This window comes from Calidris pugnax, unplaced genomic scaffold, assembly GCF_001431845.1.
Source record: "Calidris pugnax isolate Ruff unplaced genomic scaffold, ASM143184v1 scaffold225, whole genome shotgun sequence".
Taxonomy (NCBI): domain Eukaryota; kingdom Metazoa; phylum Chordata; class Aves; order Charadriiformes; family Scolopacidae; genus Calidris; species Calidris pugnax.
Window position 1 is genome coordinate 3,825,471 of NW_015091072.1, and position 19,510 is coordinate 3,844,980.

The 19,510-nt window shown below is 47.2% G+C and overlaps 1 protein-coding gene across 3 annotated transcripts in view; it reads left to right on the forward strand.

The window, feature by feature from the left end:
- LOC106896890 (fatty acid amide hydrolase-like) overlaps positions 1 to 19,393 on the forward strand; it is a 19,847-nt gene extending 454 nt beyond the window's left edge. Inside the window, exons 1-20 of one of the 3 annotated variants that reach the window (XM_014957167.1) lie at positions 70 to 270; positions 362 to 418; positions 3,014 to 3,051; positions 4,286 to 4,426; positions 5,824 to 5,886; positions 7,041 to 7,161; positions 7,592 to 7,684; positions 8,731 to 8,891; positions 9,977 to 10,062; positions 10,304 to 10,387; positions 11,911 to 11,973; positions 12,115 to 12,192; positions 12,285 to 12,373; positions 13,120 to 13,156; positions 14,597 to 14,745; positions 15,148 to 15,210; positions 15,761 to 15,836; positions 16,502 to 16,586; positions 16,722 to 16,809; positions 17,412 to 19,393. In XM_014957167.1, the coding sequence (XP_014812653.1) occupies positions 109 to 270; positions 362 to 418; positions 3,014 to 3,051; positions 4,286 to 4,426; positions 5,824 to 5,886; positions 7,041 to 7,161; positions 7,592 to 7,684; positions 8,731 to 8,891; positions 9,977 to 10,062; positions 10,304 to 10,387; positions 11,911 to 11,973; positions 12,115 to 12,192; positions 12,285 to 12,373; positions 13,120 to 13,156; positions 14,597 to 14,745; positions 15,148 to 15,210; positions 15,761 to 15,836; positions 16,502 to 16,586; positions 16,722 to 16,809; positions 17,412 to 17,522 (1,845 nt within the window). In that variant the 5' untranslated portion in view covers positions 70 to 108 and the 3' untranslated portion in view covers positions 17,523 to 19,393. Of the gene's footprint in view, positions 1 to 69; positions 271 to 361; positions 419 to 3,013; positions 3,052 to 4,285; positions 4,427 to 5,823; positions 5,887 to 7,040; positions 7,162 to 7,591; positions 7,685 to 8,730; positions 8,892 to 9,976; positions 10,063 to 10,303; positions 10,388 to 11,910; positions 11,974 to 12,114; positions 12,193 to 12,284; positions 12,374 to 13,119; positions 13,157 to 14,596; positions 14,746 to 15,147; positions 15,211 to 15,760; positions 15,837 to 16,501; positions 16,587 to 16,721; positions 16,810 to 17,411 lie in introns of those variants that run through there. The other 2 variants (XM_014957168.1, XM_014957169.1) reach the window with 2 other exon arrangements.
- The last annotated feature ends 117 nt before the right edge of the window (positions 19,394 to 19,510 follow it).

Genomic DNA, 19,510 nt, shown 5'->3' on the forward strand with positions numbered 1-19,510 from the left:
CGGCGGGGGCGCAGGCGCCCGCGGTGGCAAGGCGGGGCCAGGCCCGAGCACCGCCCCGACCTCGGGAGGGCTCACCGCCGCCCGCCGGGCTGAGGGGAAGAGAGGGAGATGGCGTCGCCGTTGCTGCTGTTCCTCCTCTCGCTGCTGCTGCCGGCCGCCGCTTTCTACCTGTGCTGCGTGCGGCGGCACACCGGCAGCGCCGGGGCCGTGCTGCGCCGCCGGGAGCCCGGCCGGGCCGAGAAGCGGGGCCGCAGCCCGCCGCGGGACGCCGTGAGTGCCGGGGAGGGAGGCGGGAGGGCGGCCGGGCGGCGGGGGGGAGCAGAGCAGAGCCCGGCGTTCACCTGTCGCCTCCTCTCCGCAGTGGGCACCGCGGCTGTGCGGCTCCGGACTGCGCCTCTTCGTCCATGTGGCCAACACGGTGAGTCCCGGCGAGGGGCCGCCCCCCCGGCCGGCACCGGGGCTGCCTGGTGTAAACAAGGCATTAAAACCCGGGGTGGCTGGGGGAAACCGGCCGAGGCCGCCGGGGGTTTGGGAGGGAAGGAGGGGAGGGAGTGGTGTCGGTGGGAAGGTAGAACCCGCGTTTGTAGGGAAAATGTAGGGAGGTGGTGGCTTTCTGCCTGGTTCTGCGGTCGCCCTGTCCCCCAGGTGGGATGCCAGAGAGCTGGCCTCGGGGTCGGGGTGTTGTGAGAGGCCTGGGGCGTGGGGGGCCCGAAGTCGACATCAAACTCGCAACGCAGCCGCCACCAGCTTTCCCCAGGGTGGGGTTGGCAGAGAAGGTGTTGAAGGCAGTTGTCCCCCTCAGAGGTCTTCCTTGGGTGGGCTTTGGTGCTGAAGGCAGTTGTCCCCCCCAAGAGCTCTTCATGGGGGGGGCTTTGGGGCTGAAGGCAGTTGTCCCCCCCAAGAGCTCTTCATTGGGCGGGCTTTGGTGCTGAAGGCAGTTGTCCCCCCAGAGCTCTTCCTCAGGTGGGCTTTGGCGTTAAAGGCATTCATCCCCCCAGAGCTCTTCCTCGGGTGGGCTTTGGCACTGAAGGCAGCTGTTCCCCCATAGAGCTCTTCATTGGGTGGGCTTTGGTGCTGAAGGCAGTTGTCCCCCCAGAGCTCTTCCTCAGGTGGGCTTTGGCGTTAAAGGCATTCATCCCCCCAGAGCTCTTCCTCGGGTGGGCTTTGGCACTGAAGGCAGCTGTTCCCCCATGAAGGCAGTTGTGCCCCCAGGGCTCTTCCTTGGGTGGGCTTTGGTGCTGAAAGCAGTTGTCCCCCCAGAGCTCTTCCTCGGGTGAGCTTTGGTACTGAAGTCAGTGGTCCCCCCCAGAGCTCTTCCTCGGGTGAGCTTTGGTACTGAAGTCAGTGGTCCCCCCCAGAGCTCTTCCTCGGGTGAGCTTTGGTACTGAAGTCAGTGGTCCCCCCCAGAGCTCTTCCTCGGGTGAGCTTTGGTACTGAAGTCAGTGGTCCCCCCCAGAGCTCTTCCTCGGGTGAGCTTTGGTACTGAAGTCAGTGGTCCCCCCCAGAGCTCTTCCTCGGGTGAGCTTTGGTACTGAAGTCAGTGGTCCCCCCCAGAGCTCTTCCTCGGGTGAGCTTTGGTACTGAAGTCAGTGGTCCCCCCCAGAGCTCTTCCTCGGGTGAGCTTTGGTACTGAAGTCAGTGGTCCCCCCCAGAGCTCTTCCTCGGGTGAGCTTTGGTACTGAAGTCAGTGGTCCCCCCCAGAGCTCTTCCTCGGGTGAGCTTTGGTACTGAAGTCAGTGGTCCCCCCCAGAGCTCTTCCTTGGGTGGGCTTTGGTGCTGAAGGCAGCCTTTCCCCCATGAAGGCAGTTGTCCCCCCCAGAGCTCTTCCTTGGGTGAGCTTTGTGGTGCATTTGAGCCTGCGGGTTGATTCCCACCGAGGCCGATGTGGAGGAGGCATGACCACTGTATAGCAGGGTGCTGGGTGGAGAAATAACTTGCGTCCCCTTGGCACTGAGCACCTTGCAGCATCGTCCACCTGAAAGCCGGTGGATTTTGTTGTTGCTGCTGCTTGGCCTTTCCTTTTGAGCCAGTGTCAAGGTTAGGCACAAAAGTCTCATTGCAGCAGTGTGGCCTGTTACAGAGCTTGGCGTCTGGTGGGGCCTGCATTGAAAGCTAGTGATGGGCTGTGCCTTTATTCATGAGAACACCCTGCAAGTGGCTTTCTTCCAAGATGTAACAACCAGAATACCTTTTTATCCTCTGCATTGTGGCTGCTGCTGGTGCGTGTCCGTGGACTTGTTTCCTTTCCTGAAGTCTCCCTTGGAGAGGGGACACAAGATTCTCAGGCTCTTACAGAATTGTGCTGTCTTAGATTAGATGTAGATTAGGAAAAAAAGAGACTGTAATTCTTATGTAATGTGTGAGGCAACATATCACTTCATGGATCTAGGAGCATTATCCTTGCTTCAGACTTGTCCTGTATTTGCACATCCCTTAACAGGTTTTTGAAATCTATTGTTGAGCTATTGCAACAGGCTAGAACAAGGCTGGTCTCTTTGTGGCCAATGGTATTTGTACACTGGGAACCAAAGTATTTCATCTGCCTGCTAGCATAAGATCTCTAAATTTCTCATGCTTTTCCAAATTGACTCACTTTACTGCAGGAGCTGGTTGAGCAACAGGAAAGATCTTAACGGGGAGAAACAAAATAATGGGCTTCTATTTTATACAATGTTTGCATAATCTGTGGATGAAGAAAGGGACGGATGGGAGCTATCTAGATGCCTCTTAACAGTGTTGCAGCCTGCAGCTGCCCACTTTCCAGACCAAGGCAGGAAAGCCAAAGAATACACTCTTTGTAGTTATATAAATATGAGAGGTGCAGGGAAAGCATTTTGGGCCAATTTTGTGGCCTGAAATAGAAGGATTGGTGCTATTTTTTTACTACAGAGCATTGCATGCTCTCAAGGGTGCTTTGAAGCTATTGTGAGCACATTCAGCATTCCTTGTCTAGTGAGGAAAGTGTTCAGGTCAAAGTTACTGCAAACCAGTGTTTCTGCTTGTTTTCTTCTAGGCTTTTGGACAGATCTGCTTACTGCCATTCTTAATAAGGTAAGGGTGGGGAGTTTTCTCCCCCTCCAAGTTTCTTCTTTCTTTTTTTTTTTCCAAATGCTTGCATTGTGTACCACTTACAGGCTATCTGAAATGACCTTTTCTACAAGGGAAGCTGCATAAAGTGATTGGAGAGGGAGCAAGATTATGTCATAGATATTGTTTACTAGGTTATTTTTTAACTACTCTGGTTTGAGTGAGTCTCTAACAGAAACGATTAACCTTTTTTCACACTCAGGCAGGTGCATAGAAACTGAATCCTCCATCTTGCTTCTTTGCCTTTCTTTTCTTTTGCTAAAGTGCAGTCTTTTCTTTCAAAGCTGCGCAAAGGATGGGTGAATCTGCTGTGTTTATCACTGGTAGTGGTAAAAGAATAGTAGTAGTGGGGAAATGAGACCAGACATGAAGTTGAGAGGTTTATTAAAGATATTCACTATTTTAGGTCAGCCTTTTCTCCTTCTCTCTCACTTATGGTTTTGCTTAGAAAGCATGCTTTCAGATGTATGTTGCACTAAGAGCCACTCAGGTAGGAGGTGTCAGGAACCTCAGGCTCACACTTGCTTCACATAGTTTGCCTGTCACTTGTTGGGTTGTCTGTGCAGAACACCAAGAAATGTATTAAACACAATTGGTACCCCTGAATTTTTACTTGGGGCATGGGCTTTTTGAGTGAATCAAACACAGACAAATGTCACTGCTGTTATACAGCAGATCATTCCTTGACATCTATGACAGGGTCTTGATTTCCTGGCTTTGTGTGCTCCAAGCCCTGGACTTGTGCTGCAGTCCCTGTTGTATTTGGTTGCAAATGAACTATGTTGAAGCAGGTCATGGAAAAGTCTGAGGAGATGCTTGTTTTAACAGGGTTAGTGCTTGAATGTATGGCTTACACTGCTTTCTCCTTTTCTTTCCCTCTGCATTCCATCTTTATTGGTCTGTAGGTGATATGTCTAATTCGAGTGAATCAAAAACTGTCACCATTTCTTTCCCAGCTTGGGTTGAACAGAGGCTGGCTGGCCTTATGTCAAGAGGTGGGAGGCTTTGTTAAGCAAGCAGAATAGATTTGATGCTGCCTTTAGGAAAGGTGTGAGAGATTATCTTGTAACTGTTGCAACTCCCTGCTGTGAGAGCAGACTGCTAAGACGAAATGTTCTTGGGTAAAGTTCCCTCTGAACAGTGAAAAATTAGTCATGATAGAGCTTGCAGACTCTAGCAGTGATTCTCACTCTTCCAGGCTGAACAACTTCTCGCTCATGCGTTCACTCGATATTCACGAAGATCCCACGTTTATCCCTGAGGTTGCTGCGGAGGTTACAGAAGAAAAGTCTGAGGCTAAAAGCACTTCAGATATTATCGAGCAGCTGGTAGATACAAGGTCAGTATGTGATGGGTAACAGTGGAGTGGAAGAACACACATGTTGGCACTGTTACATATTAGTGGGAAACCGTCATTGTCAATAATTTGTATTAAATTGTTTTTCCACATCCAGCCACTTTACAGAACAAATAGCGCTGTCAGTCATCTTTGCTTTTGTAACCTATAAATCACTGGTAGTCACAAGCAACGTGAAGTTTCTGCAAGCTTCAGGGAGTCTGCTTACTGGGGAGAAAGCAAGTTCGGCCCCTGCCAGGGCTCTGGTTGCTCCATTAGAGCAGATACACCTAGAGGTTGGCTAGTCAGCACGTACATCCCTTTAAGTGAGTTTGCAGGTGTGCTGTTTCTTGTCTGCAAGGAATCTCAAGGAGAACACGGGGATTGCTTGGAGGAGAGAAAGAACGCTGGTTATAAGGAAAACGATCCACAGGAAATCAAGTTTTGTTAGTTAGGCTGCTTGGATAAAAGCCTGTTCAGCTTCTTAATTGCAACCTGTACTTGGTTAAATCCTACTAGATTCCAGGCAGAATGTTAGTCAGGCTCATGTGTCTCGTTGAGATCTAATGCTGAGGTGGGAGCAGCTGGGCTGCTATGAACGCTCTCCTCATCTGATTTTCATTCTTAGTTGTGGGCTTACCCAGTAGTTGCTGAAAAAGTCTATGAGCTGCACTTCATCAACGTCTCACAGAGTGAGTTCATTTGTGTGTGTTTTGGCTTTTAGCAGGACCTAAGCTTGCTCCCTGCTTGAGCTCTTAAGCTAGAGCAAGGAAAAACTTTTGTCCCCTTTGCTTTAGAGGGAGGGATACATTTCCTGCAGGCATTGATCAGGCTGGATGCAGCCTTCTGGTTTTTGTGTCCCCAGCAGCATATTATGGTGCCATATGCTGTCCTATTCCAGGATATGGCTTCTGGTTTGGGTGATGATATGGAGACATAACAGGACTAATAATTTTAGCTGCCTCTTCAGATGATCTTATGTTCATCCTGTTGTGATGAGAAATGGTCTATTTTTTATGTACTAGAGCCACTGACTTAGTTTTTAAGCAGTTTGCTGATGTGAATCCTTGTGTGTGCAACATAAGGTCTCTTCCCCTTCTGCACCACACACTGTATGTGCTACTGGCTGTCTGGATTGAATTTGGGATAGAGATCCCAGGAGTAGGTTTACCAGTATTTTCTAGCTATTCTGTAATGCTCCAGCTGGTGTCTGCCTGTGTGGTAGGAGTCGGAGAGAGCGTGAGCTGAAGCGTATAGGCGAGTGGTCCAAACAGTCACCAGCAGGTTTACAGTGAGTGTGTGATGCCCAATCTGCATTGGACTGTGATGCTGAAGTCTACAGATCTAAACAGAGATGGTTTTGATGTTTCACAGGTGCCCCTTTAATCCTTTCCTTGCAGGTCCGAGTCTGCTAGCAATGGGTTTAGCTTCAAAGGGATCAAAGACTACCTGGACTGCTACCGGTAGGTGAAATTATGGTCTGGAAACAACCTGTCTCGCGTGTTCCCCTGCTGTGGGCTGTTACTGTTCCATAAGCTCTCAGGCATCTCTTTGTTAGGATTGTCCTTGACGTGTCACTGCTTAGCGTCACCCTCTGTAGGCCTTTCCCTCTAATAGAATAAGAAAGGAAAGCCAACTGGGAGAGCTGGCACAACTTTTACAAGCCCTGCAAGGATATTTAAATGCTGTTTTCCTTGGCTTATTGTCAGTCTTCTCTGGGAGAGATTTCTACATACCTTGTTTGCCCAAACACATGAGTGAGAAGGAGAGGAAGGTTCAGCTGGATGATGCGAGTTGCGCGTATTGTGGGTCTCTGAAGAATCCTTTGGATCCCCAGCTGCTTGTGCTCCTGTGAGCAGCTTGATTGCTTTCACCCAGTAAATGTACCCAGCTGGGGAAGAGCTGAAAGCACATCCCTGACTCTGAGGTTCTGTGAGCTTTTGGCTTCTTGGTAACTCCTGGTTGCCTCTGGGACACATGCCAGATGTGGAGCGCTCAGATAAATCCTCTTGCACTGCTGGCACTTGTTCCTGAAGTGCCACCTCTGCCAGCAGGCTGTGACCTTGGAGCAAAAGGCTGACACTGCAGTCTGATGCTATAGGTGAGGCTTTCATATCAGCCACAGATAGATATGTTTGTGGTGTTAAACATAGCCTTTTGCCAGGACGGAGGGAAGGCCTGTTTGTTAAGGGTGGGTTATGACAGTAATGGTGTGAGCCCCTCCTCCATAACGGGAGGCCTGTATAAAGGGGGCTGGCCTCTTGGTCTTAGCTCACGATATGAGGAGTTTCACAGCCTTGGGATTTCAGGAGCTTGAGGACTCTGTAAAGCTGTCAGCTGCCCTTCCCTATTTATCTGGTGGTTCAGGAATTCTCCTAGCTCCTGCCCCTACTGCAAGGGTTGGGAGCATGCTACATAGCCAAATTCTCCCCTTAAGAAAGGGAGTCTCCTGTCCTCATGGTGTCAACTGTGTTGAAGTCATCGCCATACACAGATTCTTATCTGGTTCTTGCCTACAGCTGTGACAGCTGCCATCTTGCTACATGAGAGACAAACCCGGTGTGTGGGTATGGTGTGGGGGTCTTGTAACAAGGTCCCAACTTTTCCTGTCCTGTAGGAGTGGGAAGCTGACGCCATCTCAAGTAGCAACAAACATCATTGCTGTGCTGGAGGACTGCGACAAATCCACACCCCCACTCAGAGCGATAGTCCAGTGGGATCGGGAGCAAATAATGCTGGTAATGTCTGCCTCTGGTAGGAAATGTCTGCCTCTGCCACCCCAAGAGCGGTAACATCCATTAGAAGGGGCAGGGGCTCTTCTGCTGAGATACTGCACAGAAAAATATGTACGTTTTTCTTCCCTCCTTGTGTAGAGGACTACAAACAAGTTTGCTTTCCTTCCCACAAAGAGCGGTAGCATTAAAGCAATCTGTTTCCTGCTGGATGACTACGTTTAAAACAGGACTTCTGTGCTTATGTGCATTCATTAGCACAGATCCTTCCAAGCAGTAGTTTTCCATCAGCATATGGTGAAAGAAGAGGCAAACTTTTACAGTTTGTCTGAGTGGAAGCCTAAGAACCGTTTTTGGTATCTGTTCTGATACTGGTAGTGACCTTCAGCTCAACTAAATATATATAACATATACTTTTTTTCCCCCCTCTCTGCAGATGGCTGAAGCCTCCACTGTTCGTTACAGGAATAAAAGTACCCTATCTTATCTGGATGGCATCCCTGTGTGTCTGAAAGAAGAGTTCAAAGTGGTGAGTTTCTTTCTCTTGCCATCAGTTTGTGCTGCGGGTGGTCAACCTGGTTAACTCACTGCGACAAGGTTTTAAGGCCAACTCCTCAGCAGAAGCCTGAGAATATGTTTGTAATAAGGGGTAGTATGTAAAGGGTTTGTAATGAGTAGGATTAACAAGTTTTACCAGGTGAAGACAGATCTTGCGTACAGCAGACATGTTCCATATCTTGTGCTGATCTCTTTAATCCATGGGGAGTGGGGGTGGGAAGCAGCACCTCTTATGATGAAATGAGAATGGATAAAAGCATCTGTCACTCTGTGTTTTTCTCAGGCCCTGACTGCTCCACTGGCAAAGCTTCCCCTCTCCTTATCTTAAAGGACATACTTGTCCTCAGAAATATGCAAGTTAATTTGAAAATTCTCACTTGCAAGGAGTTTTGCCTGTGGCCTAACAACAGTTACCATTGAACGCTCCCGGCAGTGCTATCAGGCTGTCATAAGCTCTGCAGAGACCTACCTATAGGATGGGACTCCTGTTTATGTACAAATTCTTTCCACTACTGTGTTGAAGTGGAGTGTGTAGCATACCCTGAAAATGAGTCCATCTGGTATTTTGGCATCCATCTAATCTCAGTGCCTTGCTTCAGAGCCCTGCAGATCTGAAATGCTGAGGCTCTGTCTGTAGAAAAATGGAAAATAGAGCTCTTGTGTGGTGTGGGGCCAAGGGGATTCTTCTCCAGCCTCTGGGCATAGTGATTGTGTTGCTGCAAGGAGGCAGAATGCATTTTTTGACTGTCTACATGTTTCTGCTCTTCTGTATCATGGTATTAAAAGGACTCCTCCTCATGGGAGAAGGACCAAATATTGCAAGGTTTAGTGTCCCTCCTAACAGAAACCAGCACAGGACAATTTGAAGAAGTGTGGCGAAGCTTCCTAGCCCTTGCTTACTTCTGTGGGTTCCTAATGTCTGGGATCTTTTGAGCTGAAGTGTGCATGTGCCTGCTTACCTTGCCATTGGTTTAGGATGAATAATAAGATGAATAATAAAGTGTCTTCTTGCCTAAGGTACCTTACCATCACCGAGTGGGAACAGTGTATCTTGGGACAGAGCCTGAAACAGAAGATGCTACTGTGGCCAGGAAGCTGCGAGAGGCTGGGGCTATCATTATTGGGGTCTCAAATATGCATGAATTAGGGACTGGAACAACTGGATGCAACCCTAATAGGTAAAAGTCCCTTCCCCCTTTCTTCCCCTGGATCTAGAAAAACCTAAAAGCCTGTCCAAAGCTGACAGGGAAGGGTACAAAAATAGGGCAAGCATGTGAGAATCAAACTGACCTGTGCAGGGAGAACCCTAGGGTAATGAAAACCCAGCATTGTAGATTAGAGGGTCAGAGTAGCTGTGGAAGCCTGAAGATGCCTGAAACCAAAGGAAGGAAAGGATCCAAGTGGCGTCTGTTGAGTAAGGAGCTTGATTTGCCAGGCCTTACAGGCCTGGAGGTGTGAATGTTTACAGGATGAGTGGTAGACAAAAGTGGTGACAGAAAACAAATAAATAGTAATCTTATGCTCAGTCACAGTAATGGCTAAAGGCCCAGAACAGTGAGAAAAGGTACAGTCATCTCAGGAGGACATAGTGTTTTTATTTCCTGGCTAAAACAGCTTCACTGGAATTTGCTTTACTGCTGTGAATTCTCCAGCTCTAGCCAAGCTGAGAACTGCTATTCCAGAGCAGTGGTCCTCACAGCCTTGATAAGCCATGTGCAGAGCCACGGTTCCTGCATGTGCAGCTGGATGTACCAGGGCTCCCCCTCAGCTGCAGGGCATTTCCTTCTGTGTGAGGTTGGCTGGATACCCAGCTGCCTGGCAGGTCTCTTTGGTCTGGGGACTGTGGTCAGAATGGAGACTTTGGGAGCTGCTGCTCTGGGAAAAAGGGCAGAGCTGAGGATGCTGACTTGCTTGCCTGCAAGAATTGCTGGCCACCAACAGCTCCACCTTTTGGAATTGTGTAATGCCCCGTGGCATCCAGTAATGGCACAGTGCTGTTGCAGGCAGAAGAGCTGGAGCAGCATCCTTTCTCTTGCTTCGAGCCTGTCCCTTTTGGATAAGCTGCTTGTGGTAACGAGATTGGAATCTCAGGCAAAAGTCTTTTTGGCATCTGTTTTTTTAGGGACATAGCACTATCTGGGATCAATTGGTATCTCTTTACTAAGAGATTGAAATCCCTGAACTGTGTTTCTGGATCTTTCCCTGCCCTGTAATGCACGCTGTCCTTCCTAGGAAAAGATTCAACACTATTTGTCTGCTTCAGGTACCACAAGATCCCAAGGAATCCCTACAAGCCTAACCACTACACAGGTGGGAGCTCCAGTGGGTCAGCAGCCGCTGTAGCAGCAGGTAGGTGGTCCTAAATGGAGTTCAGGGGTGGTGGGAAGAAGGTCCTGAGCCAAAGTACCTCAGGAATTTAGGTTTTATGAGTGGGTTTAGAAGCTGGAGGGAACTCCTAGCTGAACAGAGAGCTCTGTGTGCTGTCTTTGCTCCAGCTGCTGGTAGAATGGACAGGGCAACACAATGTCTCTCTGATCACAGGCCAATGTGTGGGGTTTTTTTTTGTTGGGAATTTTTTTTTTTTTTGTAGGTCTCTGCCCAGTGGCTATTGGCACAGATGGAGGTGGCTCTGTGAGGATTCCTGCTTCATTCTGTGGTGTGGTCGGACTGAAAGGTAGAGCCCTTTAATCACAGAGGGTGTGTGTGTCATGTTTGGTGTATCAGATAGAATGCCACAAACAAGTAAGTCAGGCACAGTCCGTTAATTCCTGTCAAGTAAAACTTGACCAGAGAAACTCTGAGAGTCGTGTGGGCTGGACTGGCAGAGTGAAAGCATTCTCAGTACTGGCTGTTGAACAGATGTTCAAAAAAACCTAACTTACTTGAGTCAAATGCTAAACATAACGTGCTTGCTGCTTTTCTTTCTGCCCCCTTGTCTCCTTCTTAAATCTTCCTTCTCTGCTGGGAGGTGTTCTCAATGTAGCTGGGTATCTGTAGTGAGCTAGTGAAAAGCATCTTCACCCACAATGGTTTGCCATCCCCCCAGTTATATGGAGAGGCTGATGCTGCTCAGATTTGTACCTGGTAATAGGCTTTTATGAAACCAGGATGTAGCCATTCCCTCTTATCTCAGTGTTACAATAAGTATCAATGCAGTTTTTGCAGTAAGATTAAGGTAATCAAGAGGAATGTGCAGAGGACGTAAGACATGCACAGGACAGTGTCTACAGCATGGAAGGTAGCGAGGCAGGATTGTCACTTGGAAGAGATGTTGGCTTTTTGGAATGGTTTGTCATTCTGAAGGGTCTCACGTGCTTCATCTCAGACCAGATACTTGGCCATTATTCTGTTCTCCCATCCTTCATGTGTGATCAACTTGCTTAATCTTGATTCATCTGAGAATGATGATGATGACAATGATAATGATGACAATGACAAAAATGTAACTGGTCAGAAAAGCAATACAAGTACTTGAAAAGCAATCCAAGTAATTAGTGATAGAACAAGAGGGAATGGCTTCAAGCTACAACAGGGTATGTTTAAACTGAACATTAGGGAAGAGTTTTTCACAGGAAGAGTAGTCAGGCATTGGAATAGGCTGCCCAGGGAGGTGGTTGAGTCACCATCCTTGGATGTGTTTAGGGAGTCGTTTAGATGTGATGTTGGGGGATATGGTGTAGGGGAGAACTTTGTAGAGTAGGGTAGATGGTTTGACTCGATGATCCCAAGGGTCTTCTCCAACCTAAATGATTCTATGATTCTCGCAGAAGACAACTGGTGTTAGGCATGAAGTCTCACTGGTGAAGCGGGTGAGATCTTCCAGAGGGTGATATCTCCTGTTGATAATCCTGCTCCTGGCTCTCCATCTTCCACGCCATAGATGCTGCTTCTGCCTGTTAAAATGCATGTATTTCAAAATGTCCCTGCACATATTTCTCCTCAACTGAATAATTTCTTAGAGGGGAAAACAGTTTCACTATTTGCTGAATGCATCTGTTTCACTGACGAGACAGATTGTGGTCTGATCGTGGCAGAACAGGGTATTGAAAGACGAGTGACTGGGCTTTGAAATGGCAGACGTAGAAGTGACTGTCGGGGGGTCTGTTGCTTACCTGATGGGTGTACCAGGGCCATCTAGGTCAGATCTTAACTAGCAACTGCTGGTATTTAGCTAACTGCCAATTTCTCTTTCTCTAGGTACATTTGGGCGCATCAGTTCTTACGGCAGCTTGCCACTCTCCTACTCCACAGTCAGTGTAGGTAAGAGGACTCGTGCCCCACTTCAGGGACCTTGCTGTGTAGATTTCTCACAGGGGAGGCGATCTGTGCCTACAAAAGACCTTGGGAGGGAGGTACAATTTACCCCTTGTCATGTTTTTACCACGGATCTCTCTTTCACAGGCCCTATCTGTACCTCGGTGGCGGATGCAGCCATTGTTTACAGTATCCTTGCTGAGCCAGATCCCCTCTATCCGTATGGTGGGTGAGCCCTCTCTCTCCCTGATCCCAGGTGCTCTGCCTTCCTAGAGGTATCCTAGAGAAAATGAGGAACTCTTGTTTCTTCCCTGCAGGACTAAAACAGCCCAAAGCAACCCTATCCGATATGTGTGCTCCTGACCTGAAAGGCTTAAAACTGGGAGTGGACTGGACATTTTTTAAGGTGCCTGTTTCTCTCTCTCTCTCTTTCTGCTGCTTTGCAAAATGAGATTTTGAAGGAATTCAGCGCATTCACTTTTCTCTTGCCTGTTACCATTAGAACTTCTCATATTTAGTCCTATAATTGGAAGAGAATATAGGCTGGGTGAAAACATTGACAGGGATGGATTTTTTCCTAAGGCAGCCTTTTGAGTGAAAGTCTGTTGGAGGCAGGAGGAAAGGTAATGACTATGCAGTTGATGGCAGTATGCTTCCTCATAGAGCTGTTTCTATTGGAAGCAATGCTTCTGAATTGACTACAGAAGGCCGTTAGTTTAAAATCAAATGAGGAAAATTAGTGTATTAGTACTATACTAGTGTATAGTATTAGTGTCATCCATTTGGTGACAATGCTGTAGCTGCTGAGTGGTATTTCATCATTCCAATGTAGCAACTAGGCTTGCAAGCTAGTACCGCTTGGCAGTTGTAATGCAACCCCACAAATGTGGTCAGGTTTTCTTCCCTGGAGGAAAACAAGGACTCCTCTGCCCCAGTGCAGAGGAGGAGTACCCTCTCCTCTGGAAAAAGATGAGCTGCCAGCTGTTTTCATGGAGCAGGTGGCCTAAGGCAGTCCTGGAGGGCTGTGTTTCACTGCCATTAGGGACAGGAACAAGGAAAGCTCCGTAAAGACTGAAGTCTTGGTGAGTGTGTTCACCAAGGTGAGGAGGGCAGTGTCTAAAGTCTACTTAGTTCTTTCCTCTTTTTCTCTAGGCATGTGATGCTGAAGTCCTATCCATCTGTGAGAAAGGTAAAAAGGAAAAGTCTCTAAGTCTCTTATTCTCTCTGATGTCATGGTATTGCTTGGTGCTCCTCTTATGTGTACATTAAAAAGATCTCGCCTGAAGTCCTTGAAGGCAGATGCTTAAAGAGGTCTGTCTGGACAAACAGCAGTAGCTTTGTGTTAGGGAAGCCCTCCTGACTGCTGAGGGTTAAAAAGCTCAGCAGTTGTAGGCTTGTCAGGTTACAATGGAAGAATGCAGTCTAGTGTGCTAAGCTTCTGTCTGTATAAAGACAGATCTGTGCTCAGTAATACTTAGTCTGCAAACTTTAATGGTAAAAGACTTTTAAGGGAGGGACTTGTTTCACAGTATAATATTCAGTAAGAAAAACAGGACTGGGTCTTTGTGATGTATCCAGTCCTCTGGTATTTCCATGAAGTCAGCCAAATGGTGCCCTTAGGGTGGCTTTGTTAGATTTTACACTAGGCAAAATTGACCCTGCTGAGTTGTTGGGGGGGTGGGAGAGAAAGACTCTACAATGCCTGGTATAGTAGTTGGCCTCCTATGCATTGGAGCCGAGAGAGCTCACAGTATTCAGGCTTTGCTTGCCTGGTTTTTCTCCTTATTTCCATAGACCTGCTTCTACATGTGGAGAGTTTTCTTAGGATAGATGCACCATAAGCCAGTGAAATAGGCAGGCTTAGGTATTTACGAAGAAGTTGGGGTCAAAGAAAGGAGGAGATTCTTTCTAGACTGCAAAAGGTTAACTTTTCCTGAAGTCTTTGTGTTTGGCCTTGCTGAAGTGCATCAGGATTTAGTGAGCCTCTACTGTTGACCTGGTCTCTTCAGTATCCCCTGCATTCCTCTACCATTATGGTTCAGAAGAGGCTTTGGGTGGGAATCTCATGATTCTAAATAATCACTTCATGCTGATAGAATACCAGGCATGTCAAGTGCTCCGGGAAGTGTTGTCAGCCCACCTTTATTTTTTAGGTTAACTGGGGGGCTAGAGGGAGATGAACTTGCCTGAAATGTAGTGGGTAAGTTAGGAACCTGCTTGCAAGCCCCTACCCCTGCCCTGTTGGAATATTGAGATCATGTTAGGCTGAAGTGATAGGGCATTGGAACAGGCTGCCCAGGGAGGTGGGGGAGTCACCATCCCTGGCTGTGTTTAAGGGCCGTTTAGATGCAGTGCTAAGGGACATGGTGTAGGGGAGGACTTTGTAGAGTAGGGTAGATGGTTGGACTCGATGATCCCAAGGGTCTCTTCCAACCTAGACGATTCTATGATTCTATGAAGGCTTTTACCTATGAGAAGCAGCTGCTGCAGTCTGCATGCCACATGATGCACTGAACATACTTGCCTCGTAATGGCCTGCGGGGTCTCTAACTTCTCAAGGGGGTGGGGATTTGTATGAAGTCTGGTGAAGTCCAGGATGATGTCTGCCCTTTACCTGTTCTGTACTCAGCTGTGGAGCACCTGCGGAGTTTGGGAGCCAGCGTGGTTGAAGTGTCTCTGCCAGAGATGGAGGAAGTGCGAGTAGCACACGTAATCTGCATCCTCAGTGAGATGAGGGACTTCCTCCAACCTGACTTCAATAAACATTTCCATGAAATGGTAAGTAGCAGCAGCTTGAATCAGTGGCAGTAGCTGTCCCGGATGATAAAGAACAAGCGTCAAAGTCAGTGAGAAACCTGAGGCTTGAGGCTTTCCTGCATTTTCTGTGGTAAGCCACCTGTTGGATGGCTACTAGTACAGGAGAGCAGACTCGGAAGAGAACTCCTGGGCTGTCACTTTCAGTTTCTTGCAAGCAGAGCCATGATTGATGTTTTCTCTTTCAGAATTTGGTCACTCGGGCTAACCTGGCCTTGGCTTCCCAGTTCACAGCTCTGGATTATATTACGGTAAAGAACACATTGTAGTGAAGGCACCTAGTGAAATTCTGTAGGTGGGGTACAGGATTCTGGCCTCAAGTTGCGCCAGGGGAAGTTCAGCCATGATTGATGTTTTCTCTTTCAGAATTTGGACACTCGGGCTAACCTGGCCTTGGCTTCCCAGTTCACAGCTCTGGATTATATTACGGTAAAGAACACATTGTAGTGAAGGCACCTAGTGAAATTCTGTAGGTGGGGTACAGGATTCTGGCCTCAAGTTGCGCCAGGGGAAGTTCAGACTGGATATTAGGAAAAATTTTTACACTGAAAGGGTTATTAAGCATTGGAATGGCTGTCCAGGGAAGTGGTTGAGGCACCATCCTTGGAGGTATTTAAAAGATGGGTAGACACAGTGCTTAGTGACATGGTTTACTGGTGTTTTTTTATCAGGGTTAGGTTGGTGGTTAGACTAGATGATCTTAAAGGTTCCTTCCAAACTAGACAATTCTGTGATTCTCTTAACCTCCCCATACACGTGGAAAGATCTCGCTCAGCTGTACTGGCCTCTGCTGTGAAAGCATGCTGAATGGTGGAGCATAGCAGAGGACGTGCCACATGGATTGGTGTCCTGCATGTTGATTCCAAACTACAGGGAATGTGTCTTCTTTTGCAAGGGCATTGGCTCTGATGGGCCATCATCAAACATAAGCCTCGTGAACCAAGAAGGCCCGGTCAGACAGTAGTCTCTCTGCTTGCAGGCAAATCGACAGAGAACTCGGAGCATGAGATTTTTGCAAGAGATCTTCAGCACTGTGAACTGTATCCTTACACCAGGTATTGGCAGCTTTGGCCAAAGGGCTGGTCCCCGACAGCTGTGTGGTGCATTTTAAGAACAGTTACTCCATTAACTTCCCCTCCCCAATTTTAAGAGCAAAGAGTCTTTTATGCAAAGACTTCATCGTGCCTGAAGCCTTTAGAAGATAATGCAGCCTGGTTAGAAAGACGACACTGTATTTCTAGATTTGCTGTATATTTATAGACTTGCTGCCTATATCCATGGGGAGAAACTCCTCCTTGGTACTTGAAACAGGAGCTGCAGAGCCAGCACATTTGCACAGGAGGGATGGATGTCTACTTATGTATGCAAATGTTCTTGCTCTAAATAGAAACTAATTGCTTAATTCATGCAGCTCGGTGACTTGATTGTGTTACAGGGGCGTGAGTTTGCATCACCAATGTATATCAAACATATGGCTCTAATGAATCGAGGTGTTCCTTGAAGATTGCCCTCTGCCTGACTCATCCTTTGCTCTTTAAATACTGGATCAGGTTGCCCAGAGAGGCTGTGGAATCTTCATGCCTGGGGATGTGCAAAAGCCATTCAGATGTGGCTCTGGGCAACCTGCTCTAGCTGACCATCTTTGAGACAGGAGGTTAGACAAGCTGACCTCCTGAGGTCCCTTTCAATCTCTCTCAATCATTCTGTGATTCTTCCACAGCTGTTGCTTGCACTGCCCCAAGAATCTACGAATCTGACCTCTTGACTGGGAGCAGCGATTCCTCCTTCACAGTCCAGTCCATGAGGTAAGAAGAGTAACATTAGCTGCATGAACTGAAATTGCCTGATGCAGGAGGGGTGGATCCTAGCTACCTCTCCCCAAAAAAGACAGCTTTGCTGCTGCCCCAAGGCAGGGATGCTGATGACAGCTTTTCCCCCAGGTTCATGCAGCTTGGTAACTTCACTGGGATTCCAGGCCTTGTGGTCCCCATTGGATATTCTACTGCTGGGCTTCCTGTCAACTTCCAGGTGAGCACTGGTTTTTTTTGTGAATGCTGGCTTTTTTTGTGAACGCTTTTTTTGTGAACCTGGACTACTGTAACCAGGTTCTTACTGTTCCAGACAGCATACTTGAAGAGCTGGCAGGTAATACTGGTAATAAAGTTTTAACTTGTGGGTGAAGAGACTTGCCTCAGAGTAACTCACTCCTGAATGGCAGAGGGACTCTTCAGGTATCTGAGGGGTAGATTTCTCTGTCTCTCTGTCTACTTGCATTAGTATCCACTATTTCGTCACTACTCTTTCCTCTTTTTAACTTACTTCTCAGTTCTGTAACTTACTTTAAGTTCTTCCTTGCTCTTCTCCCTCTTGAAATGGGTCTCATGATAATGAGAGGTCCATATCTTGTAATTACAAGTCACACAGCTGCCTGTATCCCACATGCAGTGATGCCATACTTACTGGGGTTAAAGAGAAAAGCATGTGTAGTTTTGGTGCCATTGGGGGGGAAAAAAAAATAGTTATGTTTTGTAGGGCTTTCAAGAGCATCTGTATGTGATGGTGCTACTTTTTTTTTTTTTTCCCCTCCTTCTTTCTGTCTCTCTCTCTCTCTCTCACTCATCTTTTCCCAGGTCATGGCAAAATGGTGGGATGAAGCTGTTCTTCTGAGGATTGGCCTGAAGCTAGAGCAGTTTCGTCACCAGACCAAAAAGCCATCCATTTATTACGACATACTTGCATGACGGAGTGATCAAGATGGGGAATAAGTCTTTATTTTTTCCCTAGTCTGACCTGAGTGGACTTGTTTTCAGTGTTCATCTGAATGAGACTTAGCAGCAGGCCCATTTGAGGAATGGAGAGGAACACTGATGCTGAGCAGACATCATTTCTGCTCCCTGCTTGTTACTGGATAGTCTGGTTTACTGGGGAGACCAACTGTGCTAGCTAGTTCCTCGCTGGTTTTTTTGCCAACAGGAGAAGCTGCAACTATCTTCTGCAACTTCTTTCCATCTAGGAGTCCTTGTGTAAAGATGGAAGACAGTTGCAGTGTGGGCAGTTCATACTGCTGTGCATGGAAAGGTGCAACCCCCAGACCTTAAACCTTCTCACAGAATTCCTCCTGCTCCAGGATATAACAAAGGTACCATTTTGAGGGGAAGAGGCAGCTTCCCTTAAATTAATGCCTAGCTCCCTTGGAAAGAGGGGGATCTTAACACACCTGCAGCTAGGTAGTGTGCATTGTGCCCCCTTACTTAGTCCCTCAGAGTGAAACAGAAAGGCTACAGCTGCCTTCAGCCTTACATGCAAGCAGAGCATGAGCCCTCTGTGACCCAAAGCCCTGGTTCAGGCTTTCTGTTGCACATCGCTGTTTCCCAAGCCACACCTGGGACAGATTATTTTCTGCCAGTGGTTGCTTGAGCGTAAGCCCACTATCATTTAGGTGTCCAAATGGAACAAATTACTTGGTAATGCTGTGAAATACCACTTAGGGAGCGCTGAGCCAGCTGTTACAAATAGGTGACATGGACACGACGCGACTGAGCTACTGCAAGAATTGAAGCCAGGCACAAGAAAGGCAACGCACAAAGCCATGTGCAGCAAGGAGCCTGATAAGAAGCCAACCCTCCTCTTATCCCAAATCTACTCCCTGAGGTGATCAAGGTAGAATTAAGGCATGGTTTAAAGATGAGGCTATACTACATGAAGCATGATATGGCTCTAAGCCACAGTACCGTGTTTAATTGGAAGGCCCCAGACTGTAAACTCCCAATTACCTGTCTCCTGCCAGCAGCATTAGGGCCACATGAAAGATAAGAAAAGGCCTACAAGTAACCAAAGCTAAGCATCTGTGCTTGTTTTGGAGTATCTTGGTGTTAATGCTCAGAAGCATGTCCTGTTGCCTGCCTCATCAGGTATCCTGGGCTTGTGATCAGGCTGCTGGAGCAGCAGTCCTGTGGACAGGAACAGAGAAGATCACCATATTCTTACTTAGCTTAGAAGGAAAGAAGGAACAGAAAGTAGTTGCAGTTTCTCCTAAACTCAGTACAGTTTGGGTTTTTTTCCTCCCATACATATCCACTCTTTAAACAGAGCTAGCACTTTACTAATGGCTAAAGTTAAGTCAGATGGCATCTGCATGGAAGAACACTGCATTACCCTCTCCTCCTTAATTACTTGATTTAGAGCATCAACTACCATCAGCTGTCACCAGCATCCACAGTTAAATTAATTATATGTCTGATACTGTCTTGAGTTCCTCCAGGTGATACTGCCACAACAGTTTTTTCACTAGATTCTAGTATAGTTCAGCTTTATGAAGAACCATTTAAAAGCAAAGTACTTCCTCTATTATTAATGATAACTTATTAAACATACCTTAGGGTGAAACACTGCTGAAATGCACTGTAGAGCAATAAGGAAGTTGATGAGTGTTTGACAAGAATAAATTTCTGCCAGGAATATTACTACTTGAAGGAAATGGCTGAATATTCCCTAATTTAGTGATATTACTCAAGGGATTAGAGATGAATGTTTAAAATACTGAATTACCATCCTGCCAGATCAAGCTGTTTATTTCAGATCCCTTCCTAAATGATACACTACCCTAAAATGATTATTTCAATATTCATTTCATTCTCTGGGCAGAGTGAGGGAGCCCAACTTGCTAGGAGAAGAGAGAGAAGATAAACAGTTTGTTGTTTTTTAAAAATAATACTTGCATCCTGCTAAC